The sequence below is a fragment of the Daldinia decipiens genome, assembly GCF_022478715.1.
Source record: "Daldinia decipiens strain CBS 113046 unplaced genomic scaffold F4813scaffold_44, whole genome shotgun sequence".
NCBI classification, from domain to species: Eukaryota; Fungi; Ascomycota; class Sordariomycetes; order Xylariales; family Hypoxylaceae; genus Daldinia; species Daldinia decipiens.
Window position 1 is genome coordinate 45,264 of NW_026054587.1, and position 17,942 is coordinate 63,205.

General features: G+C 47.2%; 3 protein-coding genes across 3 annotated transcripts; 2 read left to right on the top strand and 1 right to left on the bottom strand.

The window, feature by feature from the left end:
- Positions 1-1,089: 1,089 nt before the first annotated feature.
- Positions 1,090-2,485, top strand: F4813DRAFT_399647 (uncharacterized protein; the record flags this gene model as incomplete). Its single annotated transcript, XM_049248193.1, has 2 exons — positions 1,090-1,841; positions 2,010-2,485. The coding sequence occupies exons 1-2, from the start codon at positions 1,583-1,585 to the stop codon at positions 2,483-2,485; spliced, it is 735 nt and encodes a 244-aa protein (XP_049095619.1). The 5' UTR covers positions 1,090-1,582.
- A 7,343-nt stretch (positions 2,486-9,828) lies between these two features.
- On the top strand, positions 9,829-14,404 carry F4813DRAFT_373617 (kinase-like protein). Its single transcript, XM_049244834.1, has 2 exons — positions 9,829-10,338; positions 10,504-14,404. The coding sequence occupies exons 1-2, from the start codon at positions 10,103-10,105 to the stop codon at positions 13,985-13,987; spliced, it is 3,720 nt and encodes a 1,239-aa protein (XP_049095620.1). The 5' UTR covers positions 9,829-10,102; the 3' UTR covers positions 13,988-14,404.
- Positions 14,405-15,036: 632 nt separating this feature from the next.
- Positions 15,037-16,538, bottom strand: F4813DRAFT_383086 (putative erythromycin esterase; the record flags this gene model as incomplete). The annotated part of the gene is made up of 4 exons (XM_049245899.1): positions 15,037-15,867; positions 15,931-16,080; positions 16,162-16,351; positions 16,411-16,538. The coding sequence occupies 4 exons, from the start codon at positions 16,536-16,538 to the stop codon at positions 15,037-15,039; spliced, it is 1,299 nt and encodes a 432-aa protein (XP_049095621.1).
- Between the last annotated feature and the right edge of the window lie 1,404 nt (positions 16,539-17,942).

The following is a 17,942-nucleotide window of genomic DNA, read 5'->3' on the forward strand; positions in this document are numbered from 1 at the left end:
GCTAATTACTACGGCTTAGATGTGAGTTTTGCTTCATCCTTAGGCCAAGTAATTCACGTTTTCCTTGTGAGGGTGGCATTGGGCTGGTCTGGTCAACGCAGTCCCATAGCAGGCGGAAGACGGGACCGTCTCTGATCATCGTAGGGACCAGCTTGCAATCTCAACACCATGGGCTATGAAAGTGCCGAGTCTATCAGGCCATGAACACTTGGCGGGGCCTGCCGAACCCTGATACAGCATCGTCGCCATTAACATTCGAGCCTTCCACCCCCGAACTTGTTACACGGCATATATGTAAGGCAAAGGCGGGCAGCGGAGTTATTTGCTTACACCTCCTTTTGAGTCTATGCATGAGAGCCTCAATAGAAAGCAAGAGGCCTAGTAGAGCCCAAAAACCAAAGCAAGTATGTGTTATTACCAACATTCTTAATTAACAACAAGTCCAAATGGAGAAAATACCAAGCCTGGTTAGTGTCCGTTGGATTGCCGTTGCTGTTTATTTGCCAAACCAAATTCGATACCATGTCGTCTTGTTTCGGTCTCGCATATAATAAGAGTACTCTATAACAATATGAAGGGTTTCAGGACTAGTACTTATCAGATCGTGAGCCAGGCACAGAACGAGTGGATTACTGCGCTTCGATTTCTTCGTGCGGTTATGCATAGATCTGGCTAGACCCTCTGGATCTGAACGGCAATTCCCGGTATATAAGGGCAAAAGCAAACTGGTGACGGTATGCAGAGACACATCGCAGCATGCAGATGTGCGTGTCAATTCGGGACTGCTTCATATAGACGGGTAGATAGACTAGCATGAAGGGTCAACTACTCTTGGTCTAGTGCGTGGTAGGATGATTGTCTGTTCAGGCGGGATGTCATGCCAGGGATACTCTCTACAAGTCGACTAGCTAAGGTGACGACGACATCATCCATCTTGAATGGATCTGGGTACTTAACATTACCCCAAACTCTTCCTTAATTTGTCCTCAATTTCCGCGTCCAGTAGTTTGCCGGGAGCCCAATGCATTTCACGAACTTTTTCGGAGCGGTCTAGACCATCATGTGGCTGCAGACGCACAGGATCTAATGCTTTTAACAACCCGAACGACAGGGGCTAGACGCCGCCGGATGCAGCCATCGTCAGCCAAGCTAACCCATCTAAAGGTACTTGGGGACTGAGATCTCCCTCCGGCTTACTGCACGTTCTAGACTCTTTAGATCCTCAAGACCCGGTCCAACGTCATCTCGGTACTGGCTCTCACATTACTTGGTCAGTCATGAATCATTCGCACGGTAGCTCGGCTGGGCTTAGCTAAACGATACCTATGTCACATTGACCTGATGCAAACTTCGAAGGGAAAAATTAACCGACTTTTGCTGTGCCGTTTTGTGTGGTTGAGAAGAATTGGAGTGTAGTCCGTTCAGCTAAGGCGTAGGCTAAGGCTGAATACTTGAATACGATAGTCATGGCAGCCATAGCAGTGAAAAGGAAATGCATAAAGGAAGGGTATGGTCATTCCTTACATGTGCGAGTTTGTAGAGAAGAGTTTGTGATACTATAATCTGGTTTCCTGCCGATTTCATGGATGCTCCACCACCTATCCCGCCACGCCCATCCGGGTACGAGCTCCGGGGTCCGGTGAACCCTTCTTTGCCTCCCCGGCCGAGTCCGTCTGGACAGCAACAATTCCGACAGGTTCCTGGTGTACCACCACCGCCAACACGACCGCATACAGTACGTCAGCCAATGACATGGGGACCATTATCAAATCTTGACGGCACGGCGACACCACTAATGGTGGCCCTATTGGCTGCCTTCTTCGCCAGTCTCGACTCCCGAGGTACAGGTACTATCACACCCGAGATCCTGTCGGCTTTCTTAGACGTGCACGGATTTTTGGGGGGGGGGACAACGTCTGTATGTGCCCATATCCTTCCCCTGCCTAGCACATACCTGCCATAAGCTAGAGGCTTGCCGTATTTGATGAAAATTAATAAAAGGAAATTAGGGAAATCAAACCTAGTCCCGAATGTCATGTTCCAACCAGAAGACTTAGCAGACTTCGAGCTGAAGGCTGCATGCGAAGCATGGTCCTTTGAACACCGCGTCGCCGTGCGCAACCCTGGACGCCCACAGCTTCCATACGGTGGAATGCCAATGCTTACACTGCGGGGTTTCACGGATATGATGGCCGTCGAACACGCGGCTGACCCGGAGCTCGCGTGGCGCGGTATCAATGCAGCATTACGCTACTATGACGTCTGGACAGAGCTTGGCCCCCTGCCGCGCGAGTGTCTACTTCCCGGACCGGGTCCTCCGATAGAAGTCCAGCGCCGCATCGAGCAAGCCGGGGCGCGCACCCGGAGGACGGCGGCCGAGAGAATCGAGGCGAACCGAGTCAAGCATGCGCTGCAGGCGCAGGGCCGTAGGAATGCTGAAGAGTTGGCTGGTGATTATTACTACGTTAGGAGGGACTACTGCTGAGCCGAGCCGGGGGGATCGTCTGCCTATCGGATAGGCGATGCGACGGTAATGCGTGGGAAACATACCTATATGTATACCTATATGCGGAGAGACAGTCCGTGTCGCCTCGTCTGGCTAGGGTGGTGTTGCGTAATGCTTGCGTGGGGGGAGGGGTTACCTGCGATTAGACACTTGGTTGATACGATCGTCATAGGGGTCGCGGGTTATACGGGATATCAACAAAGGCAGTTAATATTCGGGGGTATCCCGGAAAAGTTAGTGGTGTGCTGATAGGGCGACTACCTATTGCCCATCTATACGATATGAACAGTTGAAGTCGTGTCTTTTTGACTGTGCTTGACTTGACGCCTGTGGCGAGGAGCCTGGTCCTATTCATGGTGCCCTACATCGGCAAACTATAGAGCGAGGCAAGCACCCAGACGTAGAAAGCCGTTCGCCGCACCGTATTTTGCCGGAGGATCCGCGCTGGCGTATATCTAGGTTAAGTTTTAAGGTGTTTTGAGTGTCTTAAACAAGTCAAAACACCCTTCCCAAGCCGGGGAGATAGGCGGGTTTCATGGCCTTATCTCGCGTCTGCCAGCTCCCGACAATATCCTCTCTGTTGTTTAGGAGCCAATAGATGCTATGCGCCACACCACATTTGAAAAAATAACATTCGCCTCACTCGGTGAAGAGGTGTGCAGTAGATCTAAGCGAGGACACGCTAACCGAGCGCGACGGCAGCAAGAAGTCGTATAAAATTTAAGCCAGCCATGGCGAGGATGTTAGGCGAGGTTAGCTGCCTAGGGTAGAGGGACTATCTTCATCTAGTGAGGTTATGGTTATGGTTGTGATTGCGGCTGGTGGTGGAGAGATAAATAACTCGGTGTCATCCTAGCCATACCTTAGGTGAGACACCGAATGAGAAGACAAATTTAAAGGCCAAGAAAAAGCGTCTTGGCGTGGATCGTGTGGCTCGTATCGCTTGAAAATGCTTGAAAATGCTTGAAAATGGGCGACCAGTTCGACCTGTCAGGATCTAAGATCAAGACTTGGCACGTCACATGTTTGCAACTAGCCTAAATCATGAAGAGATAGCTACTCTGGGCTGCCTGGTGATCACTACGATGTTTCTGAGTAGGGTTGGGGACAAGAAAAGGAGGGTCTGGTGGGCTTGATGCGACGTGAGAGCATGTCCTTAAGTTTCAGAGGGTATTCAGGTGCATACATTAGGTAGGTAGAGGCATCACATCCTAACGATTTGCCTTTCGTCATTGTCTTCAAACTACCTAGGTAGTGTATGTAGAGAGCGCTGGAGGGGGTGGCTTGCAGCTGTAAGATGAGATGTGCCGACTAGGTAGATCAGATTGGCCCCCCTTTTGCATCAGCTAACATTCCGTCATTATTGATCCTAGCTTATCAAATATACGGAACCGAGAAACCCTGAGGTTTCTAACTAGTTTCTAACTACGTACTATAGTTATAGGTAGTTGATAGGATGTAATATAGAGAAGAAAGCGGAAGAGACCCTATTGGACGATAGGCTATTTTGACACCAAGTAAGAGGCGACTTCATGCGTAACTCTAAACGGCGACGAAGACGATGAAAATAGGTGGAGAACAAAAGGACTCAGAGCATATTATGCTAGAAACTAGACGGTAGACGGTAGACGGTAGATGGCGAGGATTGTGGCTGTGGCTAGTTTGAAGGTGTGGCAACATATGTAGGGCAGAGTAGAGCTAGGGGGAGGGTAAATACCTGTAGGCCAATCAACGTAACGATGCTCTCACATAGTATTCATACACATCTAACCTTAGGTACCTACCTATGTAGTACATCCATTAGACAAGTACATCCTCGATGATTTCCATGTTGATAGCGCCGTGGATCGATACCTTAGCAGCTTAGGTAGCACCCCCCGTATCGTTGTGACAGAACGAACGATTAGTAGTATGACAGCGGTGTTGATTATTAAACTCTAGCCACGCAATGTTCTGATTACTTACTCGGCCGAGAAACACATGTCTTTTGGCGCCTGGTTGAGCGCAGATTAGGGGTTGTTGAGCTCACTATTTGATTAGGCGTAGCATAGAATGTCCATACTCCAACAAGCGAGCATTACTCGAGAGTGCCGTATCAATCTAGATTTGAAACGACGATCTCTTCCCTTACCTGGCCGAGAAGGTTAACTGAAGCTAGTCGAGTGCCTCATTTTTTGGTCAGGCTCGAATAAGTTGGCGCACGGAGCAGAATGTGCCTGATTTTTGGTGGAAAGTCGCAAGATGTTGCCTCTAGAACTAAAAGTCTATGCGGCATGTTCCACGAACTTCATTAGATGTGACGAGAAAGTCTGCGCGGCTCATTTCTATGCCCGATTTGTCCTGAGTTGAGGCGGAAGGCTGGCTGCGTTAGAGCGGCGTAGGATTATTCTCTGTGCCACCACCCTCGTCTTAAAATTGATAAACGTTGAAGGGCATTTGTACTACGTTTTACCGGTCTTATTGGTACCGCATATTTGCAGCTTAAACTGAGACTCGTCTGCGGCTGTCAGATCTTCAACGCGCGGTCTGACGATGATCAGGCTACTAAGGCGCAGATCTACAATTCTCAACATACATAACGATGCAGCTGTTTGACGAATTCCTTCTGCAATGACCCTGGACAGCTAAACTATCTTTGGACTTGTTATGTATGGTTGCCATCCCATATAGCAGCAGGTGATAGAAAGTGATATATCATTTTTTTTTTGTCGGCAAGACCCTGGGAGGGGTCGAGCGTCGGGAACGAGGTGCAATACCATACATGGCCAACAACCGCATCAGTTGCAAGGACTTTAATGCAAGTAATATCAGGATTTAGGTCATCGACAGAGAGGGATATAATAAAGAGATTAATGTTTACACTGTGCCGCACAAGGCTGCTTGCCTACATGGTATTGCTCGGGAAATAAGCATCTTCCTAATTAAGAAGTAGATTTAGTTATAAATACATTCGACTATATGTTCATTCGACTATATGTTTGAATACAGGACTCATAGGAACTCGACGGATCGCATCTGGGAAGAACTCGGGTTCATCCTGGTCGAATAGAAGAGGACTCTTCGAGTTATCGGGGACGAGCGGGACGAGTTGATGCTGTACGGGGTCCATTACCCCAGGTTTCTGCAAGGCACTCACCAGGGCAGTAACCAATCCATCCTATCCGTCTACTGGAAATGTTCCTGCTACGGAGTACTTTAGGTTCCTTTTCTTAATATATTCCTACATGGCTTACCTGGCGTTAGTTGACTCTTATGCCTCATTTTCGAAGTGCTTGGACACTATTTAGAGGCGCAAAGTCCTCCATGATTACAATATTGTCATGTTGTAGTTAATTCTATCTTATACCTATGTTTTTACCATATGTCTCTCTACCAGTTCTTTTCTTGGACGCTAGAATGTCCATTGCAACAGTCGCAATTATCGCTTGCGGCGGAAAATAATGTGCTCAGGAGATAACACATACCTACTCCGTCGTAGCGTCGTTATAATCATTAGATCCCTGTATTGTACCTTGTCCCGTCTTTATTGCCATACGTAGTATAGGTATGTTTTATGGGAAATGCCAATGAAGATCGCTTTATATCCACCAGTACTGGATATTGATAGTTGGACATCAAAGAAAGAACTCGAAGCAATGCTCTTTGGACTCACCCTCACCTACCGAGCCATTATATTACTGCATGGCAATCGCCGATTCTTGAGGTTGAGTAGTAGTCGTCGATCCAACGTGGATCCATAGATGCGCGCGTAAATCGAAGATTCGAGGTGGACTCTTCTCTCAGAGGAAGAACATCCTGCTGCGGTGCGACAGTATGTAGCAGGTTGCAGGTTGCAGGTCTCAGCGTTGTAGGTCCGAAGTGAGGGGTATCATTCACGACTATATTAGGTAGCGAGCGGCGCGGGGATGGTTAACAACCAGTAACAACCAGTAACAACAGATATCCCATTGTCTTTATGCCTGTTACTACCCATAGTTTACAGTGACTAGGGCCCTGATGGTAGGAGTTGCACAAACCCTGCATATTTTCTCCAATGCGTGGCTTTCGAAAGAGCAGAGAGTCTGGGGAAGAGGGTGTATAGGTGTGGGTGTGGGTGTGGGGAAATAGGGTCTTTGAAGAATGGCCTTTTCGTAACTAGTCGATCTTGCGATGGCTGACTTACGGATAGAGCACGTGTAGTATCGGTCCTCCTAGCACCCCTACCACGAATGATATAGCGTCTTGGTTTTACAGTGGCTTTCGGCGTGCCGCCTTTATGGTCCAGACTGCAGTCGATGCAGCCCATCTTGGAGAATATGTTACAGCGTGATGATCATTGTCAGGCTTACCGGCTGTATGAAATCAGCTTCTCGGGTACGTGTTTTACTTGTAAATAATGGCGCCGACTTTCTCAGCTTTTGGAGAGCTGTTGCTCTTTGACATGACATGCCTGGTTTACACAACATTATGTGCTTACTGCTTTACACAGTAGCTAATCCAAAAATGACCATGGGATTGTGGCATGGTATTGATGGTTGATGCTAATTTACATGGTTTAGAAATCGGGAATACGAGGAAATTCGCTAAGCATCTAGGTTAACCTTGTGTAATAACGGCTTCCTTCCAGCCCTAGCCGTTTCTATTTATTTTGCTGAGGGGTTTCTAATCCCGACCAAGAGACGTCACTACGCCGCATTCATCAAATCGTGCATTTCCCCAACCAATCTATATCGTTCAACGGTAGACGAGAGAAATGAATCCTTCTAGGGGGCGGGCGATACCCCTCATCGTGATCACGGACCTTTCTATGTATCCATTGGCAAATGATAGGAAGAACATAAAGTACATAGGTACGGAACAACAACATTTAAGACGATAGCGTTATTACTACCTCTATATATCCATTCTTTAAAGATTATTAACCTAGTTTATCTAGGAGTATTAATAATCACCGCTACGTTATGTATTAAGTCACGTATTTAGTGCTGTCGATCAGGTTGACGATATTTCAAACTGTGGGAACTGTCGATCAATAATAGCTGTAAATCACGTATGAGTCGAGCTGGGTAGATCCGGATCAGCAAAGCTTTGTATATTATACGTGTAAGATCATCCCGCCAACGTTGCTCTATGCATACATGTGAATGAGGCATATTATCCGGTGGTGTACCGTCTATCAAATAACGGTAATGAAGAGCCAACACCGCTATATATGATTTCTATCCGACTAAATCCTTTTCCGTCTGAGAAGTTGCGCCTAGAGTGTAAAATACACGATGAACTACCCGTTATGTTTCTAAAAAGTCTAGTTGACTATAATAACACCGCAACTCCATGTTTATACTAACCGGTAAATCCTGCCTTTGCTGTACGACGTGATGTGTCCTTTCTGATTCAGTCACACTAGAACCTGACCAGGCTGGAAACTGATCCTCGAACCATCAAGCTCAGCGTGTGGCTCGATGGATGAGGATTTTGCACTCCGGAAATACCAAAAAGGGGCATTCCAATATCCTCGAATTAACACCACTGTACCCTGCGGCTTACACTGATCTACCATTATACATATAGTAATTAGAAGCATCTGGCTCAAGTATAGCAAATACCTATACCCTGGCTTGACTATGTGTTCTATGATACGAAAGGTAAACATCTCAAGGTACCGTACCCGGCAACACAAACCGGTGACATCTAGCCGTAACTCCTATTAATATGTTCGTTTGCCCGGTTGAGTGCAGGCACACGTGCCTGGCGATGTATCATATGCTACCTCCTATTATTGAGTTCTGCAGTGTCGTCGATTCGCAAGGAGTAATGAATACTCCTCTGGGTCAACTTCAATGTTGCGTATGTTCGACGTAACGGCGTTGGTTCATTGACCCACCAGACGGCCGAAAACAGCTTGGATTTCTTTCTAAGAAGAGGCCAATCATGATCCTAGTAACGCACGGAGACTTGTGCGATAAGCTGCCGCATCCCTGATCCCAACCATCCATGACCCATGCTGGCGTCGATCCCACCCCTTTATTAATACACGAATAACCCGTCTTTATACTGTGCTGCATACACATAACTCATATGTACGTATGTACATAGCCGCAACCCTCCAAAGACACGGTACCTATTCCGTCTACAAGGACTTATTACTTACAAGGACTGCAAAGCAAGACTACAAACAATGTACTGGTAACGTAGAAGAGAACAGAAAACAATAACCGGGTATTCTTCTTCGGGTCCATCAATCAACTAGGTTAGGTTAGTAGACTTGAAGAAAAAGTAAGATATAAAAAAAATGCAAATTGGGGGATGTTACCGATAGGTACCTGGCGATTGTTTTGCTTTGAAGCAGGAAATTGACATCACGGTTTGCCTGCGGTTCTGTATCACGGCGGCAAACAAAGGAAACGCATTCCATGAAGTTAATAGTATAATGAATGTTAGTTAATCCTTAATTGGAAGAAGAACAAAAAGGCATAAAAAAGAACGAACTTACCACATGTTATTACATTGCCACAACTTATAGTCAAATCATGAAATATTAACCTTAATACAAATCAAACATGATGAAAAGGTAATATACTCAGAGTTTTGGAAACTCCTATGCTGATACTATGATGATACTGCCGATGTAGGCAACTCAAGTAACTACGTCTTCTCGTTACACGTATCCTAACCGTTAACTGTTGACGTGCGTCACAAGCTCATCAAATAATTAACGGAGCAATTGATGGATGTTGTTGCTGCTCATTTTATTGTCTATTGCTTATTGCCTATTGCCTATTGCCTACTGGCTGTTGGTTAGTGTAAGGAGGGGCTATGTACAAAGTACTTATTGTACCTAGAAGGTAACATAGAGGGGCAACCTTTCCTCTACATACCTCGAACTGTGTTGGTCAGTGCCCGACCAAGGCAAGCTTGGTACGAATCGCGTACCGTGCATATCCCAGAATAGCGTAGCGTAACAAATTAGTATCCACCTATACTTTATACATACATGGTGTGCAGCACAGACATCACAGAGACATCCGATTATCAATGTTAGCTCCGGCCAAGTAGTTACGTATTAGTGGGGACCTTCCCCTCGTCATTGGCTTGTTTCGCGTCTTTTGGGCTGGGCTTCTGGCTGGGCGGTGGTGGCTGCTGCAACAATCTCTCCACTTGCGCCAGAGAGTCAGACCAAACTTTCTCAGGCCTTTTTTTTTTTTTTTTTTTTTTTGCCCACTTCTGCATCTGTCGTCCGGTTCATTCATCATCGTCCCATTCTGCGACGAATCATTCCAATTCTTTCCATTTCCCTTTTTTCTTTCTTGGACTTAGCTTTTTTTTTTCCTTTTCCTTTTTTGACCGACGACGAACTTGTTTGACACGACAAGGCCAACTGCCTACTACGAATTACTTTAACCTAGTGTCATCGAGATCCAATTTATCCTCTAGCTTCCACTCGCCTGTCAGTTGTGTCCGTGTACTACCCAATTCAATTCCCCACGGTAATGGCTTCTTGAAATTTGGTTATCCTCCCCGCCTCCTGTCCGCTAGGACCAAGCGACGACATGCTTCGATATTCACCCAGAATGATGACCACAATACCTCCTAAGCCACCTACATCCTCTTGCCGCCATGGATTCGCAGCAACCAAACCAACCTCATCCACTCCTTACCGACAATAATCCACCCTTCTCTTCCGTTCCTTCCAGGACTGCGAATAGTACCCCGACTTCCTCCCCGGGCCTATTCAGCCCTACGAACCCTCGTCCCAATGCCTTCTTCCCCCATTCCGTCTCCGAGGCTTCTACGCCGCTGGCTACCACGGCTAGTCCCTATTTGCACCCGCTGCAGACCCATAGAGTCCGAGAGTAAGTCTCGCATAACTGATATATAGAGCGTTATGGATTGGCATTACCTAGAATCGGATTATGAATGTTGAAGCCGAAGAGAGGCCAAGATTAGTCTCCGATTAGCATCTTTGTTCGGGCGTTTCGTCTGATTCGCGTTTGGCTAACTCATATTGGCGAATATAGGACACACAAAGCCCTCGTCGACTTGAACCTAATGACAGGACGAAAGATCATCAATCAGTACGAAGTGATAGAAGAACTTGGCCGGGGTGTACACGGCAAAGTGAAGCTAGCCCGAAACTTGGAGACGGGCGAGAATGTGGCGATCAAGATCATCCCAAGGTTCTCTAAGAAGCGCCGCCTGGGGAAAGTTACTGCGTCTCCTCAGGACAAGACGAAACGAGAGATTGCTATACTGAAAAAGATCCGCCATCCTAATGTCGTCGCCCTCCTCGAAATCATCGACGATCCGGAGTTGAAGAAGATCTATATGGTCTTGGAACATGTCGAATTAGGAGAGGTTGTCTGGCGGAAGAAAGGATTACCCCACATCTGTAGCATCGAGAGACGAAGGATTGAGAAAGAGGTCCGAGGCGAACTGAGTACCGAAGAAGAAGAACGCTATATTCAGCTCCTCGAAAGACGGCAGGCTCTCAATGATGTGAAAAGGGCAAAGATGATGCAGACCCAGAGGGGTCCAGACGATTTTTGGAGTATCGAGTACGGCGCCGCAAACGATGACGACTCCGAGGGCCAACCGCGCTCCCTAGGAAGAGTAGGAAGCGAGCTTATCCGTTCGAACAGAATGGCTTCGTCGAGGACTGGATCAAGAGCCACCTCTCCGACTCGTTCGCACGCTCAATCTGCACCTTCAGGTTCTCGCGCGGGTACACCATTACCCTCGGAATACGATGCCTCTTCGATTGGTATAGATGGCGAAAGCGACATCGAGACTCCTGGACCCTTGCGTTCCCATCCCGGATCATCGGCTGCACTAGATAGGACCATCGCTTCGGCGTTTCCCGAGGATGCTATGTTTCGTGGTCGATCTCCGAGTATGGCCGACTCCATCATTTCCCACATGTCATCAGTTGATTGTAATCAGCAACCGCATGATCCCTTTGCCGATGACTATTCCTATGTTCCTTGTTTCACAATCGATAATGCCCGTGCTACATTCAGGGACACTGTACTGGGATTAGAATATTTACACTACGAAGGAGTAGTCCATCGTGATATCAAGCCGGCCAATCTCTTATGGACTCGAGACCACAGGGTAAAAATTTCCGACTTCGGTGTTTCCTATTTTGGGCGACCAATTCGCGAGGGTGAAACTGATGAGCTCGTATCAGAGTCCGAGGCTCGCGACTTTGATGACGATCTTGAATTAGCCAAGACCGTTGGCACGCCTGCCTTCTTTGCACCGGAGCTATGTTATACGGACATAAGCGAAGAACAACCGAAAATCTCGGAACAAATTGACGTGTGGTCTCTAGGAGTGACGCTCTACTGCCTAATCTACGCCCGCATCCCATTCATGGCCGAGGATGAATTCCAGATGTTTCACAAGATCGCCAAGGAGGATGTATATATCCCACGCCGCCGACTGAAGCCGGTCGATCCTCAGCATTCCCCGTCGTCTATGTCTTTATACAAACGTGTTAACAGCGAGCCGTACCGTGACGATAGCGTCCTCGCATATGAAGAAATTGACGATTTGCTATACGACCTCTTACATCGGATGCTGACTAAGAATCCAGAGAAACGGATACGGTTAAGGGAGGTGAAGCGCCATCCTTGGGTTGTGCAAGGTATTCCTAATCTCATTGCATGGATTGACGAGACAGACCCTTCGCGTCGCACTTCTGGTCGCAAAATTGAGGTCGATGAACGAGAAATCACTCGCGCTGTCGTCCCTCTTACGTTTCTGGAAAGGGCTCGCTCGGTTGTAAAGAAAACTATTGGCAAGGTTATGCACCCGCGTGCTGAGAGGACGGAAGGCCACTCGAGAAGAAGGGCAGCTAGTAGTGCTGCCAGTTCTGCAGGAGATGTACCTTCGACCATAGGATCGACTATAGGATCGACTATAGGATCAACGTCACACATTCGAGACGCTCGCCGAAAGAGTTTACGCCCGGATGACTATTTTGCCACGGTTCGAGAAAGTGATCACCCCCTATCACAAAGTGTTAGTGTAACTCCTCAGGAGTCTCCGGTCCATGATGGACCGGATTCTACCCAACGTGGGTCGGTTTTGGTAGGCGGAGATTTTAGACGCAATCTAAGCGGCTCTATCAGCGATTTTAACGCGCAACCAGATCTGGCAGGACCGCCGTCGACTTCGACTTCCTTCTCGTCAATCAAGGGCCATTTGAGTCACGGTCACGGTCGTGGTCACGGTCGGACCAGATCGATAACCAATGCAATCCTTGCTCTCGCACCTGGAAGAGACTCGCATACCATGCCGAATTCTCCTGCACCTGAGACATGCATTAGAGATGATCCAATTACTGCTTTGCAGAAGACCCGAGATATCGACTCGACGGATGAATCATCCCGATCACGATCGGTAGATCGTGGATTGTTTGGCTGTGCCGACAAACGCGCTGAAGCCAAGGTGGCTTTAAGCACAGCTGTAGCCCCCGGCAATATGGAACTCCCCAGGCGTCCCCTTTCGGTCCACCCACCGGAAATCAAATCATATACTTTTCATCGGGGAACTGCCTTGGCTTCTCCTATGTTCTTTTCTTATAGAGCCGTCGGTACTTATCAGCATGGTCAGCCAAACTCGGACCCCAACATGCATGAAAACCACATGGGCACCGCAGAGCTAGATAAACGGCCCGTGACTGCTCATCGAGCTACACAGGTAGAAGGTCATACCCATCCGGCCAAGGTATACGACCCGTCTACTCCAGATTCTCTTGCCCGAATTCATGAACACGTAATGCGTCGCCGACAAGAGGATGAAGAACAATCGAAACGTGAAGAGTTCGAATTTCGTGACGACGATACTACGCCCATTCCTTATCCTTCTTCACCAGAAGACGAGCTAAGCCTAGAACATACCCAACCACCATCTAGGGAAGATACTGGAACCGCTGGGACTTCAGCCTCAGCCTCTACTGGCACGCTGATGACACCTCTGACAAGCCCGAGCGAGTCAACAAGTCCAGTTGGCCTCGGGAGTTTACCAGGCCAGGATGAAGATTCACCCGTCTTCCGCTCGGACCCATCGCTGCCGGCGCTGCTTAGCGGTGCTAGCTCAATATCGGCTGACGCTGAAGGAGAATTTCTTCTGAGGCCAGGCTCTGTTGACCGTCCTTCCCTTATCGATACTACCGACTCGTTAACCCCACCCGCTCTTATAAAGGAGCCGATTTCAGGATTTCCTCTGGAAGATGATGAACATTTCCAAACGCTATTACTTTCTCAGCCCCAACGTTCCTTCGCCACATCATCCCTCCTAACCACGAGAGCAATTGATGATGATGACGGTAGCGACAGTGATGAAGGTCTCGTAATGATGAAGCCTAAGAAGCGAAATCCTGTTAAAGACCACACCAGCTCGCCGCTAGGAAGAACGATATCAAGCGCAAAGAGGCGTGATACGCAAACAAGTATCGGTAGCACAGAAACGGCCAAGAAGATAGTCATGCACAGTTAATAAAGGTTGATGTTGCTACTGATGTTGACGCCTCCGCACGACTACATCAGAGTAACTACTACCTAACTACTATCCTTCGTATATGAGATGAGATACATGAACATGTATCAAACCGATCCGTTCGTATATCGGATGCGGAATATAGCTCTCATTGAGAGCGACATGGTCGAAACGCTAAGCATTTTGCTGCGAATGCAACCAAGGTGGAACGCGTAACGAATATTCACACAGGATCTGGTTTAATCTAGCAGAAATTCTTAACGACCACGAGTGAAGCCTCAAACCAGCTGCGTCGAGGCTATTGAGGTCGAGGCGAGTCGATTTATTTTTACTTCGGAAGGATCAATCACGTCTCTTTTTCGGGAGAAAATGTATAACATACAATTTTTTATTGCTTTGGGATGGTGTCTGGGTGCGACGTTGATGGGACTGAGCACGACGAGATGATGGGACGAGACATGAGCATGCTCGGCGATATCAGGTATGCTTGGCTTCTCGGTCATGCATCAACTACTTTTTACTTCGCGGGATGTGGACATGGCCTGACGACGAAATTGTAAAGATGAACCACATAATCGCGATGTTTGATGCGTGTTCGGGCCCCTGCTTCAATCTTTGTTTATCAATTATTCGGATGAGCCTCCGGGCTTGCTTTTCCTAGTTAGAGATGAACACCACGAAACGGTTCGGCAGCGACCAAATGAACATCAAAAAAGGCATCGGGCAGAAGGGAGTAGGATGATATTCCGGGGGCGGCGGTAATCTGTTTTGAGCGTGCTGATAGACCATAATTTGATATGCATCCTAGCGGAGTTTTCATGGGCATTTTTTACCATTTATACCATCATCTTTAGGTATTGTGTATACAGATGTTATGGTGATTTAAAATTGTTAATGCAGCATTGGTATACACTATTTACATTCAGGAGAACAGCATCGTCAGACCTTAGATTTCTAGTGAGGTTTTTCTTATACATTTGCTTCTTGCCCGTATTATCTAAATTATATCAGGAATGAAGTTGCACGCTTTCTTTCCCTCTATCTTCTATTTACACTCCAAAGGGGTAAGTTTCTCCTTTTGAGAGAGCCTCTTTCGGCTGTGCTATTTCAAATACGTTAACGGCACTCGTCTTGTCAAACCAAACAAATGCATCATATTGTTCGCTGAGAATAGTCTTGATATAATGACTCCATCTCTCAGTACCGGGCCTATATATCACGCCGATGAATCGCTGCAACATAGGCCCGGTCTTCAAGCGGCGCAAGTCAACCATGAAGGAGGGAATTCCAGTATCATGCATCATCCTTTCATAACTATCCTGGCGCGAAGGTACTAAATTCATGACCTTCATGGGCTCATCCCACTCGTCTGCGGCGGCGACGGTCCCTGTGTGCGTTCCACATCCTATTATAGAGACCTCGCCCGGGTAGTTCTCGCGGCATAACTGCCCTAGGTTAAGCTCGCCGCGCCTGGCTCCCATGCTCGACCCCCTGGCGTCTCCCAGATGCGAGTTGTGAGCCCATACCACGGCCTTGGAGCCGGGCTTAAGCTTGAGGAGGCGCGATAGGGTGTTAAACATGTGGGTGTCGCGAATATTCCACGACGTCTTGTCGCCGTGAAACATAGCCCGATAGTACTTCTCCGAGTCGCGGACTACGCGGGCATTCATCTCGGCGTCTACAAAGGATTCGCGGTCCTCCGGGTGCGAGGCTAATTGAATCCGTTTCTTGAGGAGTTCCTGTAACATCTTGATCACACCAGGCTCACATTTAGCCGAGCCGTCCTGGAACGACTTGCGCCCGTACTCTTGCGGGTCGTCAGTCCATGGCTCCAAGCAACCGTATCGCTTGCGAGCCGCGTTGGCGAGGGCTGGGTCGACCTATTTACGATATTAGTACACGATAACTTAACGTAGTCAATAGTTATAAACATGACAACCTACCCTATCAAGATACTCGACCACTGCCCGAATCGAGGACCCCATACTGTAAAGATCAAGTCCGTTAAATGATGTTCTCCGGTTCATGGGCAACTGAGCGTTGTGCTCTCGGAGCCAATCAACAAACTCCTGTACTTCGGCATTCCGCCACATCTAGGACACCATAGGATATTAGAATATCTCAAGAAAACCATACCAAGCTATGGAAATGATATAGCTGGGAATTTCTCATACCCAGCGCGGGAAGTGATCAAAGGCATGAACAGGCACATCCTCAGGCCAACGAGGATATTGCCGCACATAGTGATCGATAGAGCGCGCGTCTGGCCAGTCACCTTCGATAGCCACGTGAGTGAAGCCATGCTTTTCTATCAAACGTTTCGTGATAGCAGCACGCGCTCGATAAAATTCAGACGTCCCATGGCTATTGTAATCTGTTAGCGGGCTGTATACTGCCATCAGAGCTGGATTAGGAATACTAACCTCCCGTCGCCGATGAGAACCAAGCGGGAATTTCCAAATATGTCAAACTTGGCTCCGAACTCGTTGCTCTCTATTGGCGGTAGCTCCTGCGCAGCACTTTTTAGGAGTTTTTGTAGGCCGGCTGACATTTTCTTGTTGAGTCTGAATACCATGTATTTGCAAAATAGGAGGTTGCTATATACAGGTACTTTTTCAAGCTTGTTCTTCAGTAGCGGCTAATTAAGAGGGTACTATAAAGTGAAAAACATTAAATAATTCCAAGCTGATGCATCAAGATCAATTCTATTTATCTTCTCTGGGGTATTGGATGTACTGAAGATGATAGGTATCGGCATCCTTGTGGCGACCCAAAAGTGGGCAAGGCTCAATATATCACATTTCGTCATAACAACATAACAGCCAGATCTAGCCCTCGTGCCCCAACGTACCATTTTGTATATTTGTAAAAATGAGGACAGAACGGCTCCATCAGATGGACGTCTGGGCTATACACGAGTCCTGCTCGCATTACTCGTTGCTTGATAAAAGGGGGGGAGGTCCTGTAAGGCAAAAGTAGTAATCTCGAATCTTTTTTTTCCTACTCAGTTAGAAAGGGTTAGTCTTTAATTTTGGAGTTCTTTAATGATATTAATTGTTATTTGATAGGCCACATCAAATTTGGATAAGAAATTGCGAATAGACAATCTCATAAAAGCTGATGTATCAAGTAAGGGGCATTATTATTTGTGTAAAGCTTTGCATGGAAACTTCTAGTTTAATATATCAAGTACACTTCACAAGCAAGCAACTTGCTATCGAGTTAGGATCAGTGAATTTCTGGTCTAGAGATAGCAAATACAGAATTGGAAACTGCCACGAGTGTTGTTGGGTAGAAGTCAAGTTCACCCTGCTTTAGGTGGTTAGTTGAATTAGAAGATTACCTATCTCAATACAGCATCCTGTTTGGTCTGTCGTCATCTGTTAGGACTAGGACAAGTAAACTACCAAGCACGTCTTGTAAACTCTAGCTCTTTGAACTAGAATATTTAGTGTAGGGGATAATGTGGTTAGAAAATAGGTGATATACTAGAGTGATTTACTAGGTTGGATGGATATCCTTTGTGACTCCGGGATAGAAGAACGACGAGGTCTGTTTGACAGCTGTTAAATCTTGTATATTAGATTAGGATGTACCTAGAATTACTACAGTAACCAAGTGCATTTTACGGTGCGTTATCGTAGTTGTCACAACGCGGCAGCTGCGCTGCAGAAACGCGTCTCGATAAAAATTTCACCATCTGTTCACCACCCGTCGAACTACCTTTTACGTATTTAGGCACCAAAGCACCTTTTCTTTTTGAGTTGCATCTCAACTCTATCCATCTTTCATCGACATAGGATCGGTAGCTTTATCGTCTCCTATAGTTAAAGTGTTCCAAACAAGTCTGATGGTTGCTTTAATTTATTAAGTACAACTTCCATACGATGGCGGCGCCGGATGATCCAACGGCAGCATGGCATAGCGCCGACGGGGAGACTACAAATCTTATTAC